Genomic DNA, 19633 nt, shown 5'->3' with positions numbered 1-19633 from the left:
GCGTCCGAATTGGGGTGAGAGGTCGCCCCATCCTTTCAAACACACTTTCTTAAGGAGGCATTTCAAAAACAGTAATGTTAAACCCACCTTCACTAGTAAGGAGGATTTATCTATATATACTTTATTATTCTGCTAATATTAGCTAATTGGCTAAACAGTTGCGGATCCCCTGTGTCGAAGTCACGGATCCCAGTTTAAGACCTGCTGGAGTAGCTCATTTAGTTTACCAAAAGCAGTACATGATGACTTTGGCTGCTCACTCGCCCAAACTTTTTAACTCAACTTATTTTTGATTAATTTCTTTTAAAAAAAACCTGAAAAAATGCATTATCATTTCCATGTAATTTCATTACTACGTTATCACTGTTTTTATTATTCTGCATCCCTTACTTTAAATGGAAACCATTATATACTTTTTTACAAACAGCATACTTTTCATTGCATTTCGTCATCTTGTGGTACACCAGGATGAAACACCACTTTGAACTTTTGCATGCTTTCCCTAAACTATTTGAAGTTCAGAAGACTCAGTAGAACTATGCTGTGGTAAGTTTAGCTATTAAGAAGACATTTGAGGCCCGATGTAGGTAATCCCAGATTACCGATTCTTAAATACCGAGTCATACCGATTCGGTATTTAAGAACTGGCAATCGGGATGTAGGTATTTTTACCGATTCAATTACCGAATCGGTAAAAATCGGTAATTACCGAATCGGTATTTACAGATTTGGTAATTGCCATTGATTCCTATGGGCCTTGAGGCCCATTGAAATCAATGGCAATTACCGAATCGGTAAATACCGATACGGTAATTGGGGGAAACATTGAAGGGTGGCAGGGTGTCACTTTGACACCCTGTTGCACCCCTCAATTGTGCATGGGTGCACATGTTGCAGACATACATGGCCTTAGGGCATGCATGTCTGCAACATGGCACTGTTTAAAAAGCAAAAGAAATGCTTTTTAAAGGGTTTTCATTATTTACCACCAACTTCTAGTTGGTGGTAAATAACGAATTCTTAGACCCCTGTAGCACTGATTGCAGTGCTACCTACATGTCAAAATACAGAATCGGTACCGATTCGGTATTTTACAGAATCGGTAAAATTACCGATTCTGTATCTTAACATGCCCCTACATCTCCATCTTCAAATACCGGTCGGTAATGGACGAAATCGGCTGTTACCGACCGGTATTTGGCGACCTACATCGGGCCCCTGGTTCTTTAAATTGGTAGAAAAAGGTGGGGATTTTGAAGGAATTTTGCATAGGAATTTTGCATAAGTGCTGCATTTATGTAATGGATAGTCGTCACAAATTAGGATTCAGTGACAAGAGTAAGAGTGACCTCTTTCATTTCTCAGTGATTGCTTTGTGATGGAGCAATAGGCAAGGTTCGTGAAGGAGCATAGGGCGCTACTTACCGTCAGACATTTTGTTTATTTTGTTATGCTGAAGACATAGTGCTCCACGTTAGGGAGCAAAAGGCATGTGCACCTATTCCAAATAGAACATTTTGCATGAGGACTTCGTATTGACATTTCAAAGGCTGTTCTAATTCCGATACATAGTTGTGAGAGGCTCAGTAGCAGAGACTGGGATTTATCAATGTGTGTTGCTATTTAAATTTTTTCTGGGATGTGTACTCTGAATTTTGTCTGCTCCATGTCGAATAACTCCCTCAATTGCATGATGCAATTTCAATAACGCAAATCGCTTGTCGTAGTTAGTGTTTTGAGTGTGTACAAATATATTTTAATATTTATCATCAGATAATATCTACAGAAACTCAAATCTGACAGTTCTACGGACAAATGTCATGAATGTAAAAAAATCAAGAGAGAATTTCATATTTTGAACATGATATTTTACAGTTTCTGATTTGTAGAACTAAGAATAATTCCAAGTCTTACCTTCCCCTGATTCCAGACGGTCCTGTTTGGTGTCCTTATGCTGCCCTTCTGCAACTTTCACAGCCACAGCTCGGCAAATGGCTCCAAACTTACGGTCCAAGGAGCGCACACCAGCCTCTCTGGTATACCTGATAGAAATAATTAATTAATTAACAGACACTATCTCAAAATGGCTCGAGTACAATTAATAGCCAGGCCCTTCTTGTGCAAGGATGTTATGCCATTTAAAGGGATGTAAACAGCCAGTCTCAATGAGAAGCCATTTAGTAATTATTATTTCCTCATCTGAGCATTACTAAGGCCCCCCGCTTAGGTCTGGAGGCAAGTAAAATAACTATTACGCACTATGTTGCGGTTACTGTTTACAATTACATTGCACTTTATTGTATCTGATGCTGCTGCTGATATTTATATTCATACTTAACCCTATACCTACTATGTGGTCAACATTGTTTACACTTGCCCGTCCAACAGCTTTTAAAATGTTACCCTATGACATTGTTCATTTTTATTGTGTTTTTTTATACAATGTTTACCGTTGAAATTTCTGTTTGACTGTGATTGAATTGTGCTTTTATGGATTGCTTTTATCCGAATAAAGATTTAATTATTATTATTAAAATGAGAAGCCAGGTTTCATTTTGTGCTTGGATGTTTACTGTCCAAGACAGATGCATACTGGCAAGTTAGTCTCAAGTCGCTTTAAGCAGACAATTGGCTTGAGAAAAAGAGATCAAGAGAGGGAGAGAGAGAGAGAGAGAGAGAGAGAGAGAGAGAGGTGCATCAACTCGTCAATTCAATGGCTCTGCATCACACTTGACTGAGTGACATTGGATAGACACAACGCCGATAACGTAGGCACTAACATTATATTTAGCAGACATGGACTATACTCTGCAGCAGCCAGACGTTTTAACATCCTCCTTTTTAGTCATATCACGCAACTAAAAGAGACACGCAACCACTACTTACAAAAACAGCTTGCTTCTTCTCTTTTCAAATCCATTCCCAACATTCTACTCCTACTTAACACTCCACTAAACACACACGAAATCAAGAGCACAAAAGTTACACAACTAATGCTTATGGAATATTCTTCTTTTACTAATCTAAGAACTATTCATTCTCATCTTGGGTTCCGTAGAAGTGTTCTACTCACCAGGAGTAGTAAGCGCTATATAAATGCAATTTACAAGTGACATAGTTTGAGTCAGTATTGGGTGTGGGTCATTGTAGCCTGCATTGCTAAAAGTAACTCAAACCTTCTAAGAATACATCATGGCTAACAGCATTGATTTATGTGAGATTACATCCAAGGATTAAGGACCTGATTCACGAAAATCTCTGCTTGGTTATCTGTAATTTCACACACATATGCTCCATACATGCCAGGGGTTTCAACAGCGCATATTTGCCATTGGCATGTCCTTGGCGCTTTAACAGCTATACTAAATGTATGCATTTTACACCTGGCTTATTGTACCAAACTAAGTAGGTGATACTTTATTGGCTTTTGTGGTAGCGGGCATTTAGAAAGATGACTTGTTGGACAGTGGTGGCATAGGAATAGCGTGTACTGCATGGTATTTGCTGGTTCTGGATTTGATTAGGTTGGCAAGGAAAGCATTTGATATGCTAGAAGTCAACTGTGAAGGACGTCTAGCATTGTGTGTTGGTTCTTCAGTGTGCTTCTTGTCACCGTGATGTGTTCACTTAGGTTTTTATTTGTATCTGAGTGAATTAACAGGACAATTTTCATGTTTGCTTTTATGTTCTTCAAGGTGGAAATGAAGTAGGTGCTTCTCACCATCTGGTTTAACACAATGAACTAAGGAGCTCTTGTATCGACATCCCTGATTGGTCAACCTAAAATCTGCTATACGAAAATGAGTTACCTGTAACTGCAGTTCTCCAGTATTGGTATCTTTCATAGATGTGCATGCTTTAATCATTCCCCATTGTTGAAGTGGGATTCCCACGGTACCATAATAAAGCAGTGTGTACCACTATAATAAGCTACAATGGTAATAGACAATCACTTAGCTATCCTATCTATGTCCTTTTTTTTTATTTTAGAAAAAGACCAAACTTTAAACCTTAACCAATCAGGTGCTAGACCCCTCTAGAACACTCCAAAGAGAGGCTTATTCCCTCAGATTTCCAAGCACAAGAGGGAATAAATAATCCTGAGCTAAAAGGGAAGCCAGGTGGGTCACATGTGAATCTATGAAAGATACCAATTCTGGAGAGCTGCAGATACAGGTACGTAGCTAATTTACTTCTCCAGTAGTGGATCTTTCATAGATTCACATGCCAGAATAAGAATAGCAAACTGTTTTGTAGTTAAACCTTTGTAAGATAAATACGCATTGAGGATCCTGGGTAACAGTTTAACAGACGAATAGATCAACACTCTACGTATGATAAAATAAACATGTTGTATACAACATTATGGGACCTATTAGGATGGTGGTCGGACTTTTTCTGGCCGCCACCGTAGCAGAGTTTGGGTCTGACCGCTATGCATCCAGCGGTCCCGCACGCTGAATTATGATCGCATTCCGCAGTGTTAACATTGTGGCGGGAGGTGCTGGCAGCAGAACCGTGCATTGAGAAAACAAGCTTTTTGTGCATTTCACTGTACTACGTGGCAGGCACTGTGTCTGCACCTTGGTGCAGTGAAAAGTAGTGGGGTACCATGGGTAACCCCCCCAGTGCACCCACACACCCCCAACATGAGGGGTGCCCGCAACGGGGCCCCAACACAATCCCCACAAGCCTTTCCATAGCGGAGAGACTGCTGCGGAAAAGATGGCTTCCGCATGCATCCTAATCCGGACGGTGGAAAAACCTAGGCACCGGCACCATTTTAGAGGTACAGCTCCGCCAGCCAGGCCAACGGGCGGATTGCTACAGGCGGAAAAGCGGTGGATCGATTTTCATGCCGCCGAGTTCACCACCGCCATCATAATCTGACCGGCGGTTTTCAAGATTACGATCGCGGTGCGGAGGCATCGTTATAGGCCCCTTAACGTGGATAAATATATATGAAATATATATATATATCTTTTATTTATATCACTCAATGACCACTTCACTTGCAAGAAGTCAAAGGACACAGCAGGGATGGTAGGGAACCCCTTTTAATGAAAGCATTGGCATGACGCGTTTCGGCCAATTGTTGCCTTCCTCTAATGCTGCTTTAAACCAGGAAGTATGCTTCAACCCTCTTTAAATATGCTGCGGCTCTCCCATAAGTTGGGAGTCGAACTGGCGCCAGTCAGGTGTTTCGAGTTTTGCCGTAGTTCAGGTGGTGAAGGATTAGTTACTTACCTGTAATCCTAGTTTTCTTCCAGGGGTATCCTCATCAAAGTCATAAGCATTAGAATATTCCCGCCCATGCGCGGGACCCCGGAAACACTATATTATATGTGCCCCACATATATATACTCATATATACATATATATATATATATTTATATATATATATATTTATATATATATATATATATATATATATATATATATATATATATATATATATATATATATATATATATATATACATATATATATAAATATATATATAAAAACATGCAATAGCAGCCAAATCACATCAGAGCTGGAATATGCTGTGAAGAATTTCCACCATACATGAATAATATGCATTAGAAACATGAGAAACAACACAAAAGATTGTTTAGAAACTGTTTTAATGCTTAGGCAGCAGCAGAAATTCTTATACCACACTGAAAGCATAGAAAGCTCCCAGGCTGCATTGCAAATACACAGTCTAAAAAGACTGAAAAGCTAACCTGTAGCTGTATACAAAAAAACTGACACTGTGCCTTTAAGGCACCCATGACCCCCGGTATCCCATCATGCCTCAGGGGTGACAGTTAGGTCAGTTGTTCTTTTCGGAGACTGAAACAAACCCAGTAACAAAATAGGTTAACAATATCTCCTTATTAAAGAATATCCTTTGCCCGGGGAGGCGGGAGGGTTGCTTATGACTTTGATGAGGATACCCCTGGAAGAGAACTAGGATTACAGGTAAGTAACTAATCCTTCTCTTCCAGGGGATCCTCATCAATAGTCATAAGCATTAGAATAGAATAGCGAGCCTTTCCTCATCCCTGCGGGCAAAGAAATGACAAGACGGTAATCTCATCAACAAGCCTGAGCAGGCTATAGGCTACCCAAACAGATTTCTCAAGGAGGCTTGCCCTACTTGAGTATCGGCCCTGGAATCAAATTCGAGACAGTAATGTCTCGTAAAGGTATGAACTGATTTCCAGGTTGCAGCCTTGCATATTTCTGACATTGGAATGTCATGTAAGAAAGCTACTGTAGCGGCTTTCCCTCTAGTGGAATGCGCTTTGGGTGACACCAATAAAGGCTTGCCTGCAAGCTGATAGGTCCATTTAATGCAAGAGACAATCCATCTGGAGATGGACCTCTTGGCCGCTGGAAAACCCGTCCTCATTGAACCATAGTTCACAAACAGTTGATCCTGATCCCTTTAGTCTTTTCCAAATAGAACTTGAGCACTCTCTTAAGATCCAAGGAGTGCAGTGACCGCTCGGCTGGGGTCGTAGGATTTGGAAAAAACAAAGGGAGGGAAATGGACTGATTTATATGAAAATCAGAAACCACTTTAGACAGGAAAGATGGATGAGCCCTTAGGACTACTCTATTGTGGTGGAAAACAGTATATGGTTCCTTCGCACAGAGCGCTTGTATCTCGTTTACTGTGCGCGCTGAGGTAATCGCCACTAAAAAGGCCGCCTTCCAAGAGAGATGTTGTAAAGAGGCCTTGTGGATGGGCTCGAAAGGAGGTGACATTAACCTGGATAGAACCAGGTTCAATTCCCAAGGAGGAGAAGGATTTCGCACAGGGGGATAGACTTTTTTCAACCCCTGGAGGAAGTCCTTAACCACCGGAACCTGAAAGAAAGAGATCTGATCAGGGGTTTCCTGTACGCCACTATGGCTGACAAATGCACTCTAATGGAAGCATATTTCAAACAAGAAGATGCCAAAGAAAGGAGGTATGGCAGGATTACCTCCTCCTACCCTTTAGTCGGATCTAAGTGATGATCCCTACACCATATGTAGAACCTTTTCCACTTGAACGCATAAGATGCTCTCGTGGAAGGCCTCTTAGCCTCCTTTAAAATGTACATACATTCGGGAGGCAGATTCAAATGCCCATATTGCAGGACCTCAGGTGCCATGCTGTCAGGTTCAGTGATGAGAGGTTGGGATGTAGTATCCTCCCGTTCATCTTGCTCAACAGGTCCGGTTTGCAAGGAAGTCGTCTGTGTGGACACACAGACAGATGCAGCAAGTCCGGGTACCACCACTGTCATGGCCAATCCGGAGCTATCAAGGTCATCTCCATGTCCGACCTGAGGAGCTTGGAAACTACCTTCGGAATCAGAGGCAGGGGAGGAAACGCGTAAGCAAATGTTGCCGACCAATCCATCAGGAGAGCGTTCCCCTGCGTCCCTGGCCGGTGGAATCTGGACGCGAAGGCGTGGCATTTTGCGTTTTCTTCATCCGCAAACAAGTCTATGGCTGGACGACCCCAACAACGAAAAAGTTCTTCTACCACTTCGTCGCTTAGCACCCAGTCTGGCTGATCTTCGAAGTGCCTGCTGAGTGCGTCTGCTTTGATGTTTAACTCGCCTGGAAGGTGCACCGCGACCACTGAAAGGTTTCGAGAGAGAAGCCAGTGCCAGATGGTTTGAGCCTCCCGGGAAAGAGGGCGAGATCGTGTGCCTCCTTGTTTGTTCAGATAGAACATGGTAGTTGTATTGTCTGTCTGAACTAAGACTGAGTAGGACTCAATCGCTGGAAGAAAAAAGCTTTGAGAGCTAGAAACACCGCTCTGAGTTCCAGCATGTTTATGTGGTACGTCTGCTCCTGTGCAAACCACTGACCCTGAATCTGTAGGGGACCCATGTGCACTCCCCAGCTTTGTAGAGAGGCATCTATCACTATAGACTGGGTGGGTAGTGGCTGATGAAAAGGTACTCCCACCAGCACATTCCTCGTCCAAGTCCACCATTTGATGGCATCCTTCGCTGTCTGGGAAAGAGTGATACGATCATCCCAACGCCCTGTCGCCTGGTCCCACTGGTCTTCGAGAGCCTGTTGTAGAGGCCGCATTCTCAGCCTGGCGTTCGGGATGAGAAAAATGCAGGACGCCATGGAACCCAGCAGGGAGGCTACCTGTCGGACTGTTGGAAGCCGAGACTCTAATAGAATCCCACACTTCTGCCTCATGGAAAAAAGTCTCTCCTCCGAAGGAAAAGCTTTTCCCAATCTTGTGTCCAGAACGGAGCCTAGGTAGTGGATGGACTGTGTCGGCCGCTGGACTGACTTCTCCAGGTTCACATGGAGACCGAGCCTGTGCAACTGGTGTAGACAAAGTTGCAGATCGTGCGTCACCTGTACCGGAGACGGGCCTTTTAGGAGCCAGTCGTCCAGGTAGGGGTAAATGAAGAGTCCCTTTTTGTGAAGAAAAGCCGCCACCACTGCCATGCATTTGGTGAAGACTCGTGGTGCGGACTTGAGTCCGAAGGGTAGCACCTTGTACTGGTAATGTTTGCTTCCTACGACAAACCTCAAGTACCTGCGATGCTGCAGAGCAATCGGAATGTGAAAGTATGCATCTTACAGATCCACCGAACACATCCAATCTCCGGCTTGAAGATGTGGGCATATTTTGTGAAGAGCTAACATGCGGAACTTTTCTCGGACTATGACTTTGTTTAGGAGACGCAGATCTAGTATGGGTCTGAGCTTGTCCTCCTGATCTTTTTTGGGGACAAGAAAGTATCTTGAGTAGACTCCCTTTCCTCTTTGAGAGGGAGGAACTTCCTCTACAGCTCTTTTTTGTAGGAGGACCGTCACTTCTCTGCGGAGCAAGCTCAGCTGGTGAGGACAAGAGGTCTTTGGAGGAATGCTTTTCGGGAGCGCACAGAAACGTAGCCTGTATCCATTGCGCAGTATATTCAGCACCCACTGATCTTTTGTGATGCTGACCCACTCTGTCAGGTGTTGTGAAGCACTTCCTCCCACTGGAGTGGGCAACGGCGCCAGAGGAAGCCACTGATCAAGCCTTTCCTCCTCTCGTGGTGGTAGAGGACTGCTGGTGACCTCCTCTACCTCTGTTGGATTTGCCTCGGAACTGGGATTTTCCTTGGTTCTTATTCTGGGACCACTGAGGGATTTGAACCCTCTGTTGAGCCCCTCTCCCCCTGTTGGTGTTAAAGCGGCATTTGAACTCTTTTTTCTTCTCCAAACCCACCGCTTTCACCGTATCCAGTTCAGTCTTCATACGGGTCATCTCTTCGTCATCATGTTCTCCGAAGAGAGAGGAACCCGAAAAGGGAAGATTAAGGATGCGATGCTGAGCATCCGGCTTCAGTCCTGTGAGGCGCAACCAAGCCGACCTTCTGGCACAAACCCCATGTGAGTAGGAATGTGCCGCAAGCACTGCACCATCCGCTGCTGTGCTTATCAACTGGTTCGCCACCAAACATCCTTCTGTCATAGTTTCTTCGAAGTCCTTCTGGTCTTCCTTTGGCAGTTTGGACTTGAACCTCTCCATGGAGTCCCATAAGGCTCTGTCGTATCTACCCAGCAGTGCGGCCGCACTGGAGACCTTCAGCGAGAAGGCAGCTGAATTGCAAACTTTGCGACCCCACGAAAACTGAGATTTGCTGTCCTTATCTGGTGGGACTGAAGAGGAAGCAACAACTGCATGCGTCTTCCTCGCCGCTGCCACTATCACAGAGTCTGCTGGAGGGTCAGATTTTACAAAAACCGGGTCAGAAGAAGCCGGTTTGTATTTCTTCTGTATGCGGGCTGGCACCGCTCTGATGGCTGCCGGGGTTAGGAAAACGGCCTTGACCGGATCCATAATTCCCGGGACTAAAGGCAGCAGTGGACGAGAGATAGATTTTTTGTGCAAAGTTTCAAAAATGACTGTCGTAGTAACCTGGGGCACAGACATTTCAATGCTCAGCTTCTGAACTCCTCTTTGCAGGACATCCAGATAAGTGCCGATGTCATCGACTGGAGAGGATCTGGAAGTAGGACTATCCGTCAACGTGTGAGAGTAATCCCTCTTGGAAGACCTGGTCGAAGAAGTAGAGGAAGTAGACGGAGTTCTTCGATGTTTACGGTGAGCACCGTGTCTCCTCTCACGTGACCTTCTTGGGTGCTCTTCCCTTCTAGGAGAGCGAGATCTAACTGGATCCTGTCTTCTTGGTGAACGAGATCTGACAGGATCTACTCTGGGAGATCGGGATCTCACTGGATTTTCCCTTCTGGGAGAGTGAGATCTGGTTGGTCTTCTCACAGGTGATTTTCTGGGAGGACTACGCCTGTACACTTCATCCACCAGCCTCTGGAGAGGATATCTGTGTTGCAGACTGGCGTACTCATGCATACGTTTGGTAGCCCCTGAATCTCGCCAATGGTCCAATGACTTATACCATCTGGGAGACAGTCTGACCTCCGCAGCCGAAGGATCTGGCTGACGCACAGGAGATCCGAGGACAGGACTTCTGGACCTTGAAGATGTTGTTGAGAAGACTGTGAAGTAGAATGGCGAGAAGCTGACTCCGTAACCATGATCACAGAATTGTTTGACGATGATAGAGCCCTTTTCGAATGTCTCGACGTCGAACGTTCTGGCGTCGTACGTTTTTCTCTCGACGCCGAATGCTTTCGGGGAGTCGGTGGATCCAGCAATCTCGACCTCGAATGCCTCGACGGCGATCGATGCGAGGATCTATGGTCTCTCGATGTCGAGTGGCGATGACCAGTCGTCGACGGAGCCCTCTGTCTCGACGTCGAATGGCTATGACCAGCCGTCGACGGAGCCCTCTGTCTCGACGTCGAACGGCGATGACCAGCCGTTGACGGAGCCCTCTGTCTCGACGTTGAATGGCGATGACCAGCCGTCGACGGAGCCCTCTGTCTCGACGTTGAATATTTGTGCGACGACGGCGGAGGGGTATTGGTCACCCTCGATGCCGAACGTGGACGAAACGTCGACGGAGACTGCGTCCTCGACGTCGATCGGCGTTTTGCTGTCGACGGCGGAGGGGTATTGGTCCTCGACGCCGAACGTCGTTTTTTAGACGACGGCGGAGGGGTCACACTTCTCGACGCCGGTCGCCGCCTGGATGATGACGGCGGAGGAGTGACCTCCCTCGACGCCGATCGTCGCCCGGTTGACGACGGCGGAGGTGCCTTGGAACTCGACGCCGACCGTCGCCCGGTTGACGACGGCGGAGTCACATCTCTCGACGCCGGTCGTCGCCCGGTTGACGACGGCGGAGGGGATTTCGACGACGGAGCTGGATCCTTCGACGTCGTCGACGTACCTGGTCTTCTTTTCGACGGCGAGCCCGCCGTCGACGGTAGTTTTGAAGATGAATGACCCACCGGTGGCTCTTTCCTCAGCGCCAAGCCTGACGCTGAAGCTGAAGGGTGAGAATACTTCTCTTTTGAAGATGTTCTAGCCTTCTTGGAGCCCTTCTTCACCGGAGACCTTCCTCTGGATGACCTGTGAGCCAGGCCATAGATGCGAATTCGCTCCCTGTTTTTGAGAGTTCTTCCTGACAGGTGCTCGCAGTGAGGACAGGTGCCTGGATCATGTTCTTCAGGCAGACACAGGATACAAACGTCGTGGTTGTCTGATTTTGCCTTCTTGTTGCCACAAGAAGGGCATTTGTCAAAGAGTGAAGGCCTTCTCAGCTGAAATGCTCACTAAACTGACTAAAAAAGACAGTTTATTACTTGACGTAAAATGTCAAAGTAATAGAAAAAGTTGTTAAGAATGAAATAATTTTCTGTCAGAAAACAGAAAATTAGTGGAGCTGTGTTACCAGGATCCTTCCTGAAGGAGCCGGAAAGAACAACTGACCTAACTGTCACCCCTGAGGCATGATGGGATACCGGGGATCATGGGTGCCTTAAAGGCACGGTGTCAGTTTTTTTGTATACAGCTACAGGTTAGCTTTTCAGTCTTTTTAGACTGTGTATTTGCAATGCAGCCTGGGAGCTTTCTATGCTTTCAGTGTGTTATAAGAATTTCTGCTGCTGCCTAAGCATTAAAACAGTTTCTAAACAATCTTTTGTGTTGTTTCTCATGTTTCTAATGCATATTATTCATGTATGGTGGAAATTCTTCACAGCATATTCCAGCTCTGATGTGATTTGGCTGCTATTGCATGTTTTTATATATATATGTATATATATTCACGAGCAATTGTCCCAGACGGGGGGAGCTACTAATAGCTGGTGCTGGTGGCAAGGTTAGGACAGCCTTGTAGTTTATTTCCGAAGCAAAAACCCTTCAAAAAGAAAGATCGCCGCACACCACTCCAAAGGTTTTTTACGTTTTATTTCATTAGGGTTTTCCCCACCCTACGCGTTTCGGACAAACAATGTCCCTGTTCACGGTATATATATATATTACCTACTGGCGGTCGCCAGTAGGTATATATAGTTAGGATTTTTTCTCTATGGGATTTTTGAAAATTCTATGTCTAATAACTTTGGCGTTTGTGGACGGAATTGGCTGAAATTTTCAGGAAAATGGCACATTTTGTTTCTGAGCAGCCCTTGAAAATTTGGGGGGGGTTCGTCAAGGGGGGGCCGAGAAAAAAGGGGGGTCCCAAAACGTGTTTTTAACATTGAGTTTTCCATAGGGCGGTTGGCCTCACTTTTAGCCCGAACGGCTGAATGGATTTGCACGAAACTTGGCAAAATTGTAGGGACTGGTAGCCCGATGTGCCTTTTGTAGGTCTCAATATATGTGCTCCAGTGGATTTTGAGAAATTAACGTTTAAAAAAAGATATATATCTGTAACAGCGGACCGGGCAGCGCTCCAGTACGCGTACTTTTCGCGCAACGGAGCTTTGTGAAGCGAAGCTGATTGGTTCTCCGGCGTCTGTAAACATTCCAAACAGTCCGTAGCGGCCGCCATCTTGTCTCTCGGTAGGATCGAGAGACAAGAGGAGGCCAAAGCGAAGGGGCAAATGACCATAAGGGGGAATAGTAGATCCTCGCTGACCCCCTACGTTTGATGTGGAGGTTTTAAAAGGGCCCCGCGGGGCAAAAAAAAAAAATAATAATAATAATCGAACGGCTGAATGGATTTGCACGAAACTTGGCAAAATATTAGGGACTGGTAGCCCGATGTGCCTTTGCTAGCTCTCAATATATGTGCTCCAGTGGATTTTGAGAAATTAACGTTCAAAAAAAGATATATATCTGTAACAGCGCTCCGCTTCGCGTACTTTTCGCGTTACGGAGCTTTGCGAAGCTGATTGGTTCTCCGGCGTCTGTAAACATTCCAAACAGTCCGTAGCGGCCGCCATCTTGTCTCTCGGTAGGATTGAGAGACAAGAGGAGGCCAAAGCGAAGGGGGAAATGACCATAAGGGGGCATAGTAGATCCTTCCTGACCTCTTAGGTTTGATGTACCATTTTGCCAAGTTTGGTGTAATTCCGTTCAGCCATTCAGGCTGTAGACGTATGTAAATGTCCTATGGAAAATTGCATGGGGAAAACACATTTGAAAGTGTTGAAATTTAGAACCAATTAAAATGTTAGTTTGGTTTTGTATTTGTGTGTGATGAAAGTTAATTGGTTATGTATATATGTCAAATGAGAGGAAACCACAGCCATTTTGTGATACTACTGTCTGAGGTATATTTGTGAGGAATTTTTGGTGGTGAATTTCTGGCGTTTGATTTACACAGTACTAACACTTCTCCTACTTTTAAAAAGGTGAGTTGTTAATTTGTAAGGGGAACTATGTTGTACACTTGAAGATAATTTGAAAAATGTTTTCTGTTATTTATTTGCAGTCCTTCTGTTATACTAAATACTTGATAAAGTTAGTTTTATATTATGTATTACTAAAAACGATAAATGAAAGTGATTATTTTTTTCTGCAATTTACAGCAAGCAATTTCAAAATAAAATGGCTCACAATGAAGAGACCGTGGCAATTTCTTTTGAATTGTCCACTACATTGATTGAAATTGAGAGCACCAATAATGAAATATTGTCACAAGGAGGAGATGACTTGTATGATTCCATTAGATTGATTGAAATGGACAGCACCAATAATGAAATATTGTCACAAGGAGATGACTTGAATGATTCCCCTACATTGATTGAAATTGAGAGCACCAATAATGAAATATTGTCACAAGGAGGAGATGACTTGTATGATTCCATTAGATTGATTGAAATGGACAGCATCAATAATGAAATATTGTCACAAGGAGGAGATGACTTGAATGATTCCACTACATTGATTGAAATTGAGAGCACCAATAATGAAATATTGTCACGAGGAGATGACTTGAATGATTCCACTACATTGATTGAAATTGACAGCACCAATAATGAAATATTGTCACAAGGAGGAGATGACTTGAATGATTTTTTTGATCAATCTCTTGATGGCGAATTTATCGAATGTTTGGAGACCATAGAGTTACAAGAATCATCATTGCAGACTTTTCATGAGGATATTGCTGATGAGGACATGTTACTAGTTCTTTCAAATTTAGAAAATTCTGAAGAATAAATTTATATTTAGAAATCAAAAATTGTTTGAGACATTATTCATTTTTATTTTTAATTTATGAGGTTGTAGCGAAGTGATTGTAGTATAAAATGAGACTTATAGTATAGAGTGCAACATTTTTATGTTACATGGTAAGTTTACTCATATTTACTTCCCTTCTGCCACTATATTATCTCCAATGTGTATTTGACATCTCTTCTTCATCTCCGGCCTCCTTTCTCTCACTGTGTGTCTCCGATGCATCTTATCGCTGCTATTTTGTGTAATTACAGAAGAGAGTAAAATAAAATAGTTCGGAACGTGAAAAGGGGGCAAAGTAGAGTACTCCTCACCCCCTAGGCCTTTTTAGGCGGTCCCAAAAGGATCAGTTTCTGCTTTCCTGAGAGATTATGGTATGAGTTCCATATACCACAATAACTTGCATTACAACATGCAAGATATCTATCTCCTATTACCAACTTTTGGAGATATTCGCGCTAAGCGCGAATATCTCCAAAAAGTAACACCTGCCCTGAGCAGTTCTTAGCCATGTTATCCAATGGGAGGTGGATAACATGGCTAAGAGCATTAGCTCGGTAATGCATGAATATCGCTGAGTTTTTAGCGATATTCATGCATTGCGGCCGTTTATTATCGCATTTGCGATAAACCTTGATAATAGCAAGGTTTATCTTCGATAATTTCTGACGATGCTTAGCGGTAAAAAATTCGTTGGTAAGCATCGTTAGCGATAAATATCGCTTAACTTTGGTAATATGCCCCAACGTCTGTTAACGTTCGATTCGAAGGAAATGAGGAAGTGTTGAAAAACATTGTCTGCGCCATCTTGCCTTTTTTGAAATGCCACACTTTTGTCGTGCACGGCAGCCATTTTAGATGCCTTGACCAGACCCACTCTCTGCACGCTGTCGATTCGTAGCATGGCTCCTCACCCTCGCAAGCATCTTCCCCAGGCACTGGTCACCCCCGCTCTCTGTCTTATGCATGGGCAATAAACCTCCCCCCATCTGCGCTGCTCTTCCCTGAGAATCACACTCTGTGCCCGCCCGACACCTCCCTTTCGCCCTATTCACTACCGCACCCTCTGACACTCCTCTTCCTCTGTGTCCGATTGTCCAGGCTATCACCTAGCCCTGCAGATGTAGTTTATGGCCCCAGCTGTAAAGAATCACCCCTCTTCAAAGGAGTTATAGTAGATCAAGGCCCACACCCGATGAGATCCGTCACACCACACGTGTTCCTACTATCTGAAAACCATACTGTATTGTGATTGGGGAGGGGACCGAGCCTGAAGCGGAAGATTCCAGGAATGACTCTTTGTACATCAAAGTTTTTACAATTATGTGTCACATTAAAAATATATAGCACTCCAACAAAGTAGTAGGAATATAAAACTTTAATAACATATAAATATATACAACAAAACAAAAACAGTAAAAACATTTAAACAACGAAGAGACCGTGGCAATTTCTTTTGAATTATCCAATAGATTTATTGAAATTGACAGCACCAATAATGAAATATTCTTGTCAGTAGCGGTCTGTTGTGCGAATAGTTCCAAGGCAGCAGAACGCGCTGAAATCTAGATGGCACGAAAGTGATGTCTAGTAAGTTGCCGCCCAGCAAATAACGGCGTGGGGCGCCGCGGGGGTGAGTGAGTCCAGTAGGCACCACAGCTATTCTTACCGGCATTGCAGAATTACTGCTGGGGACAATGCCTGTGCTGTAGCAGGGTCACAGCAGAAACAAAAAGGATTCTGTTGAAGATGTTGTTGGTTTTAAATTTGAAAACAGTTCTGGTGTCAACTGCTATGCTAATGTAGTGGTTAATGTTTTGTTTTCTCTAGAAAATGTAAAAGAGGGGGAGGCAGTCCAAAGTTCCGTTAAAAGGGCAAAGGAAAGGATCGGTGGTTTGAACTATCAGTCAAAAAGGGGAGGGGGTGCAACAATTTTTCCTACCGGGTCACACTGTGCTTTCACCGGAACTGAGGTCTGCAGGATTCTAGTAATTCAAAGTGAGGCTGGCGCCAGCATGGGAGCGCCGACGTCCCGCGGATACAGTTTCGTCACTCCACGGGCGATCATGGCAGTCATTCCCCATCGGGGGTCGGAGACTTCCGCGGCTCCTCTAGAATCTTCAAGGTCGTGGAGGACTACGGTGGTGGAGTCAACCAGTGACCGGGCCATTTCTTTATGCTGGGCCCGCTCTTGCCAGGTCGACCGCCATTTTGAGAGTTCGGTAGCTACTGGCGATCGCGGGGTCAAATGAGCGGACGGGCTCCACCCTGCCGGGCGAGACGTTGCAGCATGGCCACAGTGGAAGAACCCTTTTCCGGGCGCCTGGAGCGCTGAGGGTGCAGCTGGGAAGCCTCCACCTGGGGAGGCAGGAGAGGCCTGTTCGCACCGTCTCTCCCTCCCAGTGCACCCCACGGCGTCTCGCTTGAGATTTGTTATGGCCGGACCAGGCGATGAGGACGAGGGGGGGGGGGGTCGGAGGCATGTGCAAGACATCCCCCCCCAGTGTTGTCGCAGCCATTATTCATGAAAGAAGAAGTGTCCCGTCCGTCTTCGGGCCGGGCTTCCGGTAGATGTCGGCCGGACGCCCCTGGCTCTGGCCCCATGAACGGGTTTCTTGGTTTATCGGCTGCAGCCGGATCCCGTCGGCCTCGGCCCCCCGACCGTTGGTGGGCGGACCGGAAGAGCATGTGGCGGGAGTACCTGCAACTCTCAAGGGCCACCGCGGCCGGACTGGGAGAGAGAGGGGAGGGTCGAGGAGACATTCCCCCCCCCTGCAACTGTTCAGCGTTGTAAAGGCAATCCCCTGGCCGGGTCCCGCTGGCCTCGGCCTCTCCTCCGGCTACACCCTACGTTAGGATCTCCTGGCCGAGGCGTGGCAGCAGGACCTGCCTTATATGGGCTGCTCCCGGCTGGGCGTAGCCGCAACCCTGCCCCACCTTGGAAGTTTCCAGAGTGGGGGCGGATGTTCTACTGACTTGCATTTTCCCTAGTCTATCGATTTTTTTGGCGTGGCAGGCGGTGGGACAGCGAGGGGTGATTTGGTTTCTCTTACTGTTTTTCTGGTCTCTCACCACTGGCATATTTTAACGTTTTCTTGTTTCTAGGACATTAATAGGTTTTATCATTACGTTATGTTATCGTTTCTTTGTTCGTTGTTTAATAAAAGTTCATGTTCATCAGTGGCCTACTGATTTTCGTTTTCCTATTCTTTTCTTTCCAGGTTGTTTCATGCTAAAGTTTCTGTTAACAGGATACAGTGATCACTTCGTTATTATTGCATATGTCCTTTTCACTAGGGGTGCTCTCTGGTCGGGCCAGATGACGTATCTCTAGTAAATGGTCCGGGTGAAACAGGTGCATCAATCAGTGGGGAGTAGATAGGCATGACAGATTACAACGGGGGAGAAAGGTCCGCATTACGTACCCTTTCACTACTTGCAAAGATTTTCCTACGTTTATTTGCAAACAGGGAATACCTCCAAAAAGAACTAATTCCCAAACAGTCAATGTTCGGACAATCAATCAATCAATGAGGAATGAAATAGGTACAACGTGTTAAAGGCTTGCGTTACCTACCCTTCACTATCTGCAAAGGGAGAGAGAATATTCCTATTCTTCCTCGTTTGCAGGCAGAGAAGATCCTTAAGAGAACCAACTTCGAACAATTCAATGCTCGATTCAAACAATCAACAAGGGGTACTGTGAACACAAATGAACGCCGCTTATGTACATACGCATTGCTATTTTCAACAGGTTGTTCCTAATGTTTCTATTTTAGCGAGGTCAAAAAGAGATCCCATTAGTGGCCTACTGATTTTGCTCGATTCCTTTTGTTTTTTTACACGATTTTTCGCTATCTGCAAAGACTAAACAGAGTATTGCGACTCTGTGCTTGTTTGTAAATAGAGAATGAACCAAAGAGAACAATCAATCAAATGGAGAGAGAAGCAGGCACGACAGATTACAAAGGGGGCAAAGGGCTGCGTTAACTACCCTTCACTATCTGCAAAGAGAGAGTACTCCTAATAGAAATGAGGGGTGGGGGGCAGCATTCAAAGCAGATCAGTGTGCATAAACACGAAAATGTTTTTACTTACCACGTACTTGACATTCGACAGCTTATGATATTTGCTATTAAAAAACCATTGAAATTCACTGAAAAAACCATAGGTTATAGACCATATATAGTTAGGAATTAGCATTTACAAAACCTTGAAAATTCACTGAAAAAAACATAGGTTATAGACCATATATAGTTAGGAATTAGCATTTACAAAACCTTGAAAATTCACTGCAAAAACCATAGGTTAGAGACCATATATAGTTAGCTGGACATTTTATTGACATAAAACCAATGAAATTCCATATATAGTTAGTTGCACTAACTATATATCGCGCACCCGCAATCCACTGCTGATGATGTCACATATTACATCATTCATGACATGGTCAGTGACATCACTGATGACATCACTGATGACATCTCAAATGACATCACTGATGACATCACTGATGACATCTCATTTGACATCAATGACCACATCACTGATGATATAATTCATGTGACAATACAATGCATCTCCTCACATTTTAATATAACCTCTGTTTCACCCAGTGTTAAAAAGAGAGTATAATTTTTGAAACCATTGACACACCAATACTAGTTACTACATACGCACTCACTGATTGCTACGTCTACACACACCTTCACTCATTCACCCATACAATCATTCATACATACAATCACTCATCTTTACAACACTATCATATGCACTCATACACCTATACAGACACTCACAGTCTGCCACTCATCCATGGAGTTACTCACACACCTAGTCAGTCCTGTAAAGAATCAATGACACTTCCATTTTCTTGTCTATACAGTTAAACATAGAGCACCTTACATTTTCAAACATATACTAACACATACTTACCTTCTTATACAATCATTGATACAAGTACAGATTGATCTGCACAGAGTCACACACCTCCCAGCTAGCCACACACACACTCAGTCTCCCATACAAATACTTGGGCAATCAATCAATAACCCATATAGTTACTCATAT

At 44.5% G+C, this 19633-nt stretch overlaps 1 protein-coding gene across 1 annotated transcript in view; it reads right to left on the bottom strand.

Annotated features, from left to right (window-relative positions):
- The window catches only part of LONP2 (lon peptidase 2, peroxisomal), a 796271-nt gene that overhangs the window by 359697 nt on the left and 416941 nt on the right, over nt 1-19633 (bottom strand). The window contains exon 11 of the mRNA XM_078670264.1: nt 1915-2042. Coding sequence (XP_078526390.1) covers nt 1915-2042 — 128 coding nt within the window. The remainder of the gene's footprint in view (nt 1-1914; nt 2043-19633) is intronic.

The sequence above is a fragment of the Lissotriton helveticus genome, chromosome 12 (genome assembly GCF_964261635.1).
Source record: "Lissotriton helveticus chromosome 12, aLisHel1.1, whole genome shotgun sequence".
In the NCBI taxonomy this organism is placed as follows: Eukaryota; Metazoa; Chordata; class Amphibia; order Caudata; family Salamandridae; genus Lissotriton; species Lissotriton helveticus.
The sequence above is the reverse complement of the archived record's forward strand: the minus strand, read 5'-3'. Positions and strand labels throughout refer to the sequence as shown.